The sequence below is a fragment of the Aspergillus karnatakaensis genome, assembly GCF_047715665.1.
Source record: "Aspergillus karnatakaensis strain CBS 102800 unplaced genomic scaffold BJY04scaffold_80, whole genome shotgun sequence".
NCBI classification, from domain to species: Eukaryota; Fungi; Ascomycota; class Eurotiomycetes; order Eurotiales; family Aspergillaceae; genus Aspergillus; species Aspergillus karnatakaensis.
In genome coordinates, this window is record NW_027395792.1 from 1 (window position 1) to 11263 (window position 11263).

General features: G+C 50.1%; 5 protein-coding genes across 5 annotated transcripts; 3 read left to right on the forward strand and 2 right to left on the reverse strand.

The window, feature by feature from the left end:
- The first annotated feature begins 1410 nt into the window (after positions 1 to 1410).
- On the forward strand, positions 1411 to 2720 carry BJY04DRAFT_201583 (uncharacterized protein). The gene has a single exon (XM_073713090.1). The coding sequence runs from the start codon at positions 1974 to 1976 to the stop codon at positions 2661 to 2663; it is 690 nt and encodes a 229-aa protein (XP_073565349.1). The 5' UTR covers positions 1411 to 1973; the 3' UTR covers positions 2664 to 2720.
- A 139-nt stretch (positions 2721 to 2859) lies between these two features.
- BJY04DRAFT_223890 (F-box protein) lies at positions 2860 to 4305 on the forward strand (the record flags this gene model as incomplete). The annotated part of the gene is made up of 1 exon (XM_073717816.1): positions 2860 to 4305. One exon carries the CDS (start codon positions 2860 to 2862, stop codon positions 4303 to 4305), a length of 1446 nt encoding a protein of 481 aa, XP_073565350.1.
- Positions 4306 to 5347: 1042 nt separating this feature from the next.
- BJY04DRAFT_201585 (uncharacterized protein) lies at positions 5348 to 6060 on the reverse strand. Its single transcript, XM_073713091.1, has one exon. It carries the CDS (start codon positions 5931 to 5933, stop codon positions 5445 to 5447), a length of 489 nt encoding a protein of 162 aa, XP_073565351.1. The 5' UTR covers positions 5934 to 6060; the 3' UTR covers positions 5348 to 5444.
- Positions 6061 to 7575: 1515 nt separating this feature from the next.
- BJY04DRAFT_201586 (uncharacterized protein) lies at positions 7576 to 8239 on the forward strand. Its single transcript, XM_073713092.1, has 2 exons — positions 7576 to 7709; positions 7757 to 8239. Exon 2 carries the CDS (start codon positions 7784 to 7786, stop codon positions 8054 to 8056), a length of 273 nt encoding a protein of 90 aa, XP_073565352.1. The 5' UTR covers positions 7576 to 7709; positions 7757 to 7783; the 3' UTR covers positions 8057 to 8239.
- A 1980-nt stretch (positions 8240 to 10219) lies between these two features.
- On the reverse strand, positions 10220 to 11121 carry BJY04DRAFT_201590 (uncharacterized protein). Its single transcript, XM_073713093.1, has one exon. It carries the CDS (start codon positions 11072 to 11074, stop codon positions 10313 to 10315), a length of 762 nt encoding a protein of 253 aa, XP_073565353.1. The 5' UTR covers positions 11075 to 11121; the 3' UTR covers positions 10220 to 10312.
- Between the last annotated feature and the right edge of the window lie 142 nt (positions 11122 to 11263).

Consider the following 11263-nt stretch of genomic DNA (forward strand, 5'->3'; position numbering starts at 1 on the left):
CTCCCTCTTCTCCCTCTTCTCCCTCTTCTCCCTCTTCTCCCTCTTCTCCCTCTTCTCATTCATTCCCTGTTGTTCCGTCCTTCATCATCCCTCAATTCTCACTATGCCTGATCCTACATCTTTGCCTGTTGAGCTGTTCGATCAAATCCTTACCGCCGCTCTTGATAGGAAAATCCGCTGGGGATGAGCGCGACTACGACTTGAATGACGGAGCTGACCTTCAGCAACTAAGTTGCCTTCTCACTGTTAATCGTCGCTGGTACGAGTTGTCAAAACACAGGCTTTATGCAAAATGGACTTATAATGGCGCTCGTCACACTTACCGTTCCTTGTGAAAGTTCCTGCGTACAGTTCTGTCCAACTCACAACACGCCGAAACTGTGCATACTCTGAATATAGGGAACTGGGGATTCCATCCTTCTTTCTCGCAGCAAGCTCTCACTGCTGAACAAGATCAACTGGAGTTCTCAGATGATGACGTCCAGCTCATGCGTCAAGCAATCCATTCGGCTTTCCCTGCTAGCCCGAATCTCGACATGATTGAAGCAGAGATACTCAATCCCCAGTCTCTCGCTAACCATGATCCTAGATCGTTGATCGTGCTACTGTTGATTTGTCTCCCAAGCGTATCAACCATCTACCTACATCTGCCCCGGTCGACCCCACAGCTACAATCCGTGTTTCAAGAGATCTTACACTACCAGCAGCGAGGCAGCCCACCCCCTTGCTTGCCACGCTTGACTCATCTTTACCTACTAGCCGAGGCCTCTCCTCGAAGATCGGAAGAGTTTTGGTCGTTTCAAGCAGATCACCCAGAGCTGAAGCTAGAGTCAATCTGGCCATGCCTGTACTTCAACAACTTACATACTTTATCCCTATATGATCTGGACACCGAAGGGGCCGCCTCTATCATTGCAAACCATCGTGAAAAGAATTGCCAAATAAAGCACTTACGTCTTGTGATAGGAAAAGAGTCAAGTTGCAGTGCCTCCGATGTTCAGGCACTTGTTACATTACCACAGTCCCTAGTCAGTTTCTCCATCTTCTGGGTTCACCGCACCACAAACGATACGCTCAGTGTCGCCAAGATATCAACTACCCAGCTTTGGGAAGCTATACAGAGCCACCAGGAAAGTCTGGAGGAACTGGAGGTCTTCTATGACGTTTCATATTATGACGACGACGCCGCTGCAGGCCACTTTGGTCTATTAAAGCCATTTCGGCGCCTGAAACGACTTGACACTCAATTGGAAATCCTCCTAGACGGCAAGACCAAAGAGCGTTTGGCACCATTCCAGCTGGAGGATACCCTGCCTGAAAGCCTTGAGGCCTTAGTGCTACAAACCTATTGGATGTACAGTACGGTTCCCGACTTTCCGCACAGCGAGTTTCAGAACATAATCAAGAGACGAGGCAGTACTCTGAAACTTCTTGCTCTTGGAGAGCGGTCAAGCGTCGTCCCGTTGGTACAATACAAAAGAATATGCTGAGGACACGGGTGACTATGAATCCTTGAATTCTCAAGGTCCCGAGCCATATCCAGGCCTCTGGTCCCTATGCAAGAACAGGACACTGTTACATATAGATGCTGGCTGTGGAAACCTATACAGTGATCTAGAGGATCCTATAGACTGCCACTTCCACCGCGGAGGATCCTGCAAGTGGTTATGGCGCAAAACATGGAAACTCCGCATAGATGGCCGCAGGTGGGCTAAGAGAATGGTGGAACTCACACCAGAGCCAGGCCAGCACTGGGAATTCACAGAGAATCCTAAAAGAATCCGCACCGAGCCCGTTCAAATAATCCCCTTCAGAGATCACACGGACAAGAATGCATTCATGGTCTTCAGAACGAGGTCGCTTCACAGCTTCCACCCATATACCCGTTCGTGTTCTACTTTACCCACCCCGACACGTCTCCGAATCCCGACACCACAGACCTGGTCGGCCTATACAACGCCATTTGCGATCCCATGACAAACGAAAAGTCCCACTTCCGTTTCGATGTTTACTTTCTGCCTGGGGCGACTGACGACGACTGCAAAGCCCATTACTTTGCGGCTCGAGATTCACGACCGGACTATGAGCCTCTCCTCCGAGAATTCAGGCAGAAGGTCACTGCTGGTGATTTTTCGCACCCTCCAAATCGCCTGCCTCCAATGTCTTACAATTATGTGGACCCTGAAGATTATCAGAGCGCGATTCTGGTTTGCCCCGAGCTGGGCTGGCGTGATCGTGGGCAGAGAATCTTTTGTGTTGTATTCGATCACATACGCGCTCGTACACTGGCTGAGGGTGCTGTGAATAAATCTAAATATGGAAAGACCCATGAAGATGGAAAAGAAGAGGGAAACAAAAATGTCAATAAACATCAGGACGAAGATCGAAACGAAGATCGAGAAAATGAAAACAAAGATGCAGGTGGAGACAAAAACGACGATCGGGAGGAAGAACGGCACGAAGGCGCAGAAGACGAAGATGTTTCGAAATATACAGATTGGCCAGCGCTGGACTTTCCCTTCAGCTGGAAGAGCACTCTCACTGAAGAGGACGAGTGTGGGATGCTCATCGGAGAGTATCTCGAGCAGTGGGCGGAGGACATTGAAGAGGATCTCCAGGCTGCGCACACCGAGGCCGCTGGCATGGGTTGGACGAACTGGTGATTAACCTGCATCAAGGGCCTATTCTGCATGCTCTAGGCCAGTTAAGTCTGCGCCAATGCGGTTGGTTAGCTAGTTGTTGTCATATTATTTCGCTTAAGTACCTAAGTTATAGGTAGGTGGGTGCCTAGCGCTGCCTGTTCTCTGAGCAAATACAAGATCTTCAACTTCCACCGTGGCCTTCTGAATGTCAATCATCATGTTGTCAACAATCCCTCGTGAGATCCTGCTGCTCATCGCAAGCCAGCTCAGTGTTCCCAGGGATGTCCTCCACCTCGCCTCCTGCTGCCATCAATTCCACGCGCTACTCACTCCCGAGGCATATTCAACTCTCAGGCTCAAGGATAGTAGTCTATTGCACCTAACGCGCTTAACACACACTCTCGCTCGGAATCTCAATCTTGCTAGTGCCGTGCGTTCTCTCCGTTTTACCGATGACGTGGACCTCGGTTCCTCGCAATATTTTGTTGCACACTACGATCGCGACACAATCTACCCACTTCTCGAAGCCGCCACCTCATCTCCTGATGAACTCGCAGCGTGGGAAAAACTCCTCGCAGAGAAACATGACAGCGAAGGTGACCCCTGGATGGCAGTCCTCCTCCCTCTCCTCCCGAACCTAGAGGAACTAGTCATGACCGTTCACTACCCATCCCTATACACACGCAGGATGATTCAAAGGGCCACTCAAAATCCAGAGAATACCATCCTCACCAAGTTAAGAGACATCACAGCTTCATGGTGGGATACAGAAAATGGACTTCCGTCTTCATACGTACTGCCATTCTTTCGACTACCCTCTCTCCGCAGGTTCACCGGACATATGATCGAGGACGGTCGGTTCGAAGACCAGAACATGCACGATGACGACCCCGATTACGAAATCTACGAAGAGGAGGATCACGAGATCAAGGAAGAGAAATACTATGCGGCGCCTGGCAATTTCTCCAATGTTACCCACCTGCACCTATACAACAGCAATTCCGCACGAGGTCTACCGGACCTCATCGGCGCGGCGAAACGGCTGGAGTCCTTTGTCTATATGTACAACGGCTCTGTAGGAGAGTATGACCCTTTCGACCCCCCAGCCTTTTACAAATCTCTCCGAAAGCACAAAGACAGTCTCCAAGAGATAACCCTCTGCGAAACCCCCTACGCCTTCTCCGTTGGCGACCCCTTGGAATTTCAGTTCATCGGCTCCTTCGCAGACTTCACCGCGCTGAAAAGCCTCCGTCTCCGCTCATTCAATATCCTCAGGTGGAACGAAGAGGATGCAATGGGTTCGACAAACTCACTCTTTGACGTCTTACCACCCTCTCTCAACTCACTAACCATCGAAGATTTTAACAAACATGACGGTCCTAGTCTACTCGCACAATTGGAAGATCTCATCCGAGACAGAAAATCACACTTTCCATACTTGAAACATTTGGAACTAAGAGGCGAGATGCGCGAGCCAGTTCGCGACATTACGCCGTTTATGTCCGGAGTCCTGGTGGCGAGGGTTGAGCCGCTGCGGATGGCAGGAGAGTTTCTTGATATGTCCAAGGTTCTGGCAAACTTGTGTCGCGAGGCTGGAGTGAGGTTCTTGTTTGGAGACCCAAATATTGAGATGATTGAGATGTCAGATTTCGACGGATCTTAGGATGGCCGTATATAGTTTTCTGCTTTTTTGATTACTCAGTGCCCTTTAGGTTGAGAGACGCATACGCAGGTGCCCGACGATTCATCTAAAACAATCCCCCCACATCCAGAGTCATAGACCCCTCACTGAACTAGCGAGACATTCATCCCCTCTTCCTATCTCTCCTTTCCAACAATGCCAGACCCATTTGACCTCCCAACAGAACTACTAGATCAAATCCTGAACAGTGCCTGGGGAGTCGATCCACAATATGATCTCAAATCCGATGCTCTCAACACTCTCTATGTTCACCCTCTAAGCCGCCTGCTCCAGGTCAGCAGGTAAAACCTCTAGGCAGTTTGAAAGAACTGTATATTCTCAGCGAGGTCCCGGGATTTTCTGAATTTGAGGCGGACTTTGTGCGCGAAGAATTTTGATGAACCTCCCCTGAGGTTGGATATTTTCTGGCCAGCACTGTACCTGGATGGGCTGCGCAGTCTTCGTTTATATAACCTAGACACGTAAGGCGCAGAGTCAGTGCTTCACGACCAGAGTGGCCACGCATGCCACATCGAGCACCTGCATACTGCCTCAAAGAAAACTTCAACATGTACGCCAGCGGACGTGACTGCGCTTCTCACTCTACCAAAACGACTCAAGAGCCTATCCTTCTGCTTGTCTGACGTCAAGGTCAAAACCAAAGAGAAAGTTGGCAAAAGAAAACGCAATATCTGGAAGATATGGAACAGCGAAGTCTGGGCTGCTGTACAAAAATACAAGGACACGCTCGAATATTTGGATATACTCCATGATACCATGATATGCCCGCAGTCGAATGGCATAATAAAGCTGCCAAACACTTTAGCCTTCTCAGAGACTTCATACGGCTGAAGTACCTCTCGATATCAGCAGAGATCCTCATCGGCGGATATTCTGAGCAATCTATCGCCCCATTTCGCCTCAAAAGACACGCTACCGCCGAGTCTCGAATTCCTCGTCCTTTCCATTGCAATGACCGCAAAGACAATCCCAGATATCCCACCCCAGCTCTATGAGGTAGTATCCGGATCTGTCCACGCCTCAAATCCAGACTGGTCAGTGACGCCTGGCTCGTGAACGCCTATCAACCACTCCAAGCCACCCCCCAGAAGTATCAGGCTCTAGAAGAAACTTGCCGGGACAACGGTATCCGTTTCAACCTTCGCGGTGCTTGCAATCCCAGAGACAACTTCCCTGACTGCCCCTTCCCCACCGGCAGTCGATGCATAACCGGTTGGCGAAAGACGTACAATCTCCGATACGATGGCTACCAAAGATACGATCAGGCCTCGAAGCGTGCTGCAAGGCGCGCAGCTGGTCTTCGAGATACTCCAAGTCCTGAACCAGAGCCGATAACAGTAGCTACACACGTTGTGCCCTTCAGAGACCACAGGGACGCTGAATCGTTCATGGTCTTTGAAAGCGATGAGGACTGTGCTCTTCCGCTTCTTGTGCCATTTGCCGTGTATTTTACGCATCCTAACAGTCGATTCGACAAGGCTGATTTGATCGCCCTGCATGACCAAATCCGCGAGGAGATGGAAGACTTCCACTTCCGCCTTGACATCTATTTTCTCCATGGCGGAGAGGATGAGGAATGTATAGTACATTGTATATCTGAAAGAGCCATTCGCGCCATCTCAATGGTCATGATCGAAGAAGCTGAACAGATGATAGAGAACAACCTGTCGCCGCCACCAACAAACACCCCCAGACTCCCCGGCATGCTCCATACATACGAAGGAGGCGAGGGATACGGTGGAGTATTATGTATCCATCCCGACCGTTCCTGGAGAGCTGGTGGAAAGCGTATGCATTGCGTGGAATTCGAGCCGAAGTTTGCTGGTGCGACGCAGAAGGCTTATACGGTGTGGCTCGGGTTTCCGGGACCTGATGCGGAAGACGGTGGTGATGGTGAGGGACATGGTATCTCCGGGGCTAGTGATGAGGACTCCCTTGGTATTTGGATGTGGAGATACTCTGTTTCTATTCGGGAGGAGGCGCAGGGGGTTTTGATGAGGGGTTGAAGAGGAGGTGGACGAGTTGGTAGATGCTCACATCATGTCCATAGACGCTGCATTGTATTAGAATGTCAGCCATGATATAGGGAAGCACAAGTATGGCATCGAGCATAATGTCCCTAAAGCCCTAAGTAGGCGGTCTAACGCACTGGTCCGGGTCGAAAACGATTCAATTCCATAAAGGCCAGTGGCGACAGGATTGAAGGGGCTGATAAACGGTTATGATCACATCCCCTCTCGCCCGAGTCGAGGACACAAGCTGTAAATAGGCAATGTAATTTCTGGTGACGAAAACAACCAATATCCGTGCAATGCACCTGGGTTGAGTGAAAGTCGATCAACAGGATGTTCACTCCAAGGGTCACGCTAAACGATTCACACCGAATCGTGGTTCAGCAAGCAAAGCCCAATGTAGAAGTGAAGACGCTAAGGCTTGAGCCTGGGAATCATCTTTCGCAGACTGTTGAAAGTGAGCCCATTGATGTACGAGCGGATGTATAGAGACACATGCGAGCCATCCGAACCGGATGACATTTATATACCCAGTGACCCGAGGAGATTGCATGCCTCTGTCCCCAGCTTTTTGATCTGCTCTTAAGAGATGCAGGGAGCTCAGGGCCTTCAAATGCTTTGAGGAATGGAAAATAAGAATTTTTCCTCGCTGGACTCGGTCTTTTCCCACGCTTGTTCAACATTTCCGACGGTACACTTTCAGGCTCAAACTCTGTGAGTATATCTAGAAGTTCTAGAGCATCCCGGGCTTCTTGCTGGCGAGGTTGGTTAAGAGCCTGAGAAGATGCTTCAAAAGTCGCAAAGAGGCTATAATGGCTATCCACACTATTTGATGGCTGACCCTATTCCATGTCATGTACATTGCCGGTTTCCAAGGGCCGATAGGTCTGTTCAAGGCAGGGATAACTCATCACCTAACGTTCATACATTATGTCTCACTTCCAGGTGCTCATTAACCTGGCGAGCTCTCCCTGAGCAGCTCAGCCACACGGACATCATAGCTCCAGATCTAGCCACCTTGATTGGCCCATCATAGGGTCCGATCAAGCACTTGATTTATCGAGGCTCAGCGGCCGTGAGCACTAAGTCAAATAGGTAACTGCGCTGTCAAACAAGTTCAACCAGCGCATGGCATGGTCGGTTCAAATCAGCCAAGGCAACCAAGTTTTTCAACGATAGGCCCTAGGGCGGACTGTGACCACGTCGCCTGTTGATACCAGGTCAATCTATAAGAGGGCAGATAGATCTGTAGTACGTGAGGGTTGCTCTTCAAAGTCACAGATAGACTTTATTTCACAAGTTAGGCCCCAGTCTTTTAAGTGGTTTTCTCCAGCAGCTGCGTATCAAAACTCAGTACGTATACCCCCCCTTCTCTCCCTTCTTCCTCTCAACACTTGAAGACCCCGAACTTAAATCCCACCGAAGAAATGAAAATAACCACCTCTCTCCTCCTCGGTATCTCCATTACCACAGCCCTCGCCGCCATTCACCCTGCCCCCGGGTCCGCCGCTGAAGCCGAAGCGAAAGCCCAATGTGGAGCGCTGGGAGTCATGTATTTCAACTCAGATGACCTCCCTGAGGGCGTTACTCCTGATGATGTGCGCATGTGCAGGGACCATCCCCTGGGCTGGAAGAAGACCCCGGATGATGGGTGGGCTGGGGAGAGGATTCGGGGGTTGTTGCCGGGATGGATGTTCTAGGAGAGCCTACCTAAGTGATGGTTATTGTCTATGTACCTAGTTTTTATGGTCTCGGGTAGAATTTTTTGGGTTGAAGATGAAGAACAGGAGCCATGTTGTTTTCTCGACTGGGACTTACTCGATTATAGATGAAGATCGTAGTCAACATAACCGGTGAAAGCTAACATCTCTACTATCTCAGCCAGAATATCAGGCACATAGGACTAAGCGCGGGAGGTATGGACAGATATATATATAGTTGTGGTGGCGGGTAGGGAACCGGGATGCCGGGTTGAGGCCAAGACACACAGCACCAAACGCCAACCTCTTCTCATCTTTCCTCGACCCCTCCCCTCGACTCCTCTCATGTCACCATGTCGTCCAGATAAAGGCTGGCTTCCAGAAGGTTAAACAAGATGCTATCTTCATCTTTATCATTACTTTGCTTCATACCATGTTCTCCAGTTTTCGCTTACCTGGTCGACAATCGTGGTCACCCCCTCGACCCATGCTCCCCTGACCCATGGTGGACACAGCCCGTTGCCATCGAGATAGGACTGAATACTCTGTTTGTCTGAGCCTCAGGTCCCATCTGAGCAATACTGACCTCTGTAGAACGGCCGCTTACGCGCACACACCCACTAACACCACCATCCTAGCCAACCTGGACCCCAGAGACCCAGCTTCAAATCTTACAGACTACGCCGAACTCATACACGCTCTGTACGAACAATACCTTGAAGAGTACTATGCTCCTCCAGAAGAGGAATATCCTTCCTGGCTTCCCAGCTCACTCGAACCAATATGGTATCATTATCGAGTCAATCTCTACTGGTCAGCACAGTATAAGTGGTATTCATTTCAACACAGCATAGCAGACCTTCGAACCTCAATCGAAGAATTCACGTCAATATTTCTCGCTCCTCTGAGAGCGGCCGTAAAAGCCGCTAGTGGGTGGTACTACTATTTCCTCCCCCAGCAAAGACTCCTAATAGGGTCTTATGCGGGGCCACCCACTCCTGACATAGAAAATGCTTTTGCCCAGGCTTTTCTGGCCGTCAAGACCGCAGCGCTCAGAAATGGTGTAAATATCACACACCCATTTATTATCTACCCGGACTTCTTCGATGTCTCTGATCATTGCCGCGCTAGGGTTCTTCTTGAGCAGGCGGCTTCTCGCGCTGGATTCTCGTACGATCCTTGGAGTCCCCTTACGCACAGGCAGCTACTCGGTCAATACAGTGGTGCTATGCTCTTTAACCAGAGTTCGATTCCTATTTCTGGTTGTGTACCACGCAGAGACCAATCGAGTCTACTGGTGCTCAATCAGGGCGTTGTATCTTTCGACCTAATAACAACGGGAAAGCACGGTTCAATGTCTCGACCCGTCGAGGATATGGGGTGTGATCGGATCTTGAAGAACTTGGCATGGCGGATTGGAAATCGAGCCGCGTTTTTAGGAGAAGAGATTGAGCGCGGTGCGTCGTCGGTGGAACTCGCGAGACAAATCATGCGGGTGAGAGAGCTATTCAAGGATGCTAAAAGTGTTAATGAGACGTCGTGCTTGGGCGACGAGGGACTGGAAGAGTGGCCGCTTGATTTGAGTCACTGGTGGGTTGATGAACCGCGTGGGGAGGTGATGTTGCCGTGGAGGGTTATCGAGGCGGTAGATGAGGAGTATGTTGAGACGTTGGTGGATAGGTTGGATGATGCTTTACTGGAGTGGCAAGGTTTGTATCCTTCCGTTCCACTCCTTTTTTGTTTCTTCCAATTGGAGAGTGAAATACTAACAACTCTGTCAAGGAACCCGTGGGTATACATCTGAGCCTGCATCAGCCAAGTCCATTGACGGAGTGGTGATTACCGGGGCTTATTGTGATGGATCACTCCTTGCACGAGCCGCCAGGCAGTCCATCGGAGAGCATGTCAAACTCTTTGGATCATCTGAGGGTGTCGATACGGCATTTCTGGCTCGGCTGGGGGCTGGCGTTGCCCTAAGGTTGCGTGAAGAGAGAGCCAGGAAAATGGAGGAAGATTGTCGAGCTATTGAGAAGGATGGATATCATGGCTGTCTTAGACATGAGCGTGGCATTTTGGATGAGGATGACGAGTGGGAGTATGAGCATAGTGAGCTTTAATTGAGGCTCTAGTCAATTTTCCTATCTGCAAGAATAATAAGGAGTGTTTTCTAAGTCAGGTTCCATGCTTGACCCTACTTATCTATACCTACCAGTATTGACATTTTCTTAAGCACCCCATCACAAGACCTTACCGGCCTTATTCTCCCGGAACACCCACCCCCGAAACCTCCTTACAAATCCTCACCAACTCCTCCTGCTTCCCTTCATCCCCTGCATCTCGATGCGTCTGCTGCTTCCCACTCGTCGTAAAGAAAGTCCCACTCAGCAAGCCCGCCAAACTTCCCTCGCCAACCGCCCACTCCGCCAGCGCCTTCGCAGGCTCATCCTGCCCACCAGGCGCCATACTCCCACCCATCTTCGTCCTCACCCACCCAGGATGCATACTAACAACCTGAACCCCCTGCCATCTTCTCGCCAACGCATTCGCAAGCATCACATCATGCAGTTTACTATCACCATACGAATGACTCCTCGTCACATTCTTCAAACTCCCATCCCCACCATAATGGCTATCCGAACTCATAAACAGCATCCTCTCCTTCGGCTTCTCCATCAAGCAAGTCAGAATATACGGCGCAAGGGTATTCACCGCAAAGACCGCCGAAATCCCATCATCTGTGATCTGTGTACTAGATGTAGACCCGTACCCGATCCCCGCGTTGTGGATGATTGTGTCGAAGGGCCCGGCTTTATTCGCCTCGGATGCTAGCTTCTTTGTTTCAGAGATTGAGGATAGGTCTCCTGTTAGGATTTTGGCGTCTGGGATGGACTTTTGGGTTGCTGAGGCGCGTTGCGCGTTGCGTGCGTGTAGGGTTACGGTGTGGCCTTGTGAGGAGAGGAGTTTTGCGGTTGCGAGACCGATGCCGTCGGTTGAGCCGGTTATGAATATGCGGGTCATCTTAGGCGTCTCTTATAAAGTGTATGTTGTATACTGGGGTTGGGAATGTTGAGGTTGGCGGTTCAGATTCAGGGCAAGGGGGGGTTGATATGGTTGGAGAGGTACATGATGTCATGTGATAGGCCTTACATGACGTCAATTGATAACTAGTGCTCATCAGATATTAGTAAATCGAACTTCGATGATGAA

What these genes read in the sequence shown, in the direction of transcription:
- BJY04DRAFT_201583 (XM_073713090.1), top strand. Translation starts at nt 1,974, where the DNA reads ATGACAAACGAAAAGTCCCACTTCCGTTTCGATGTTTACTTTCTGCCT.
- BJY04DRAFT_201585 (XM_073713091.1), bottom strand. Translation starts at nt 5,933, where the DNA reads ATGTACTATACATTCCTCATCCTCTCCGCCATGGAGAAAATAGATGTC.
- BJY04DRAFT_201586 (XM_073713092.1), top strand. Translation starts at nt 7,784, where the DNA reads ATGAAAATAACCACCTCTCTCCTCCTCGGTATCTCCATTACCACAGCC.
- BJY04DRAFT_201590 (XM_073713093.1), bottom strand. Translation starts at nt 11,074, where the DNA reads ATGACCCGCATATTCATAACCGGCTCAACCGACGGCATCGGTCTCGCA.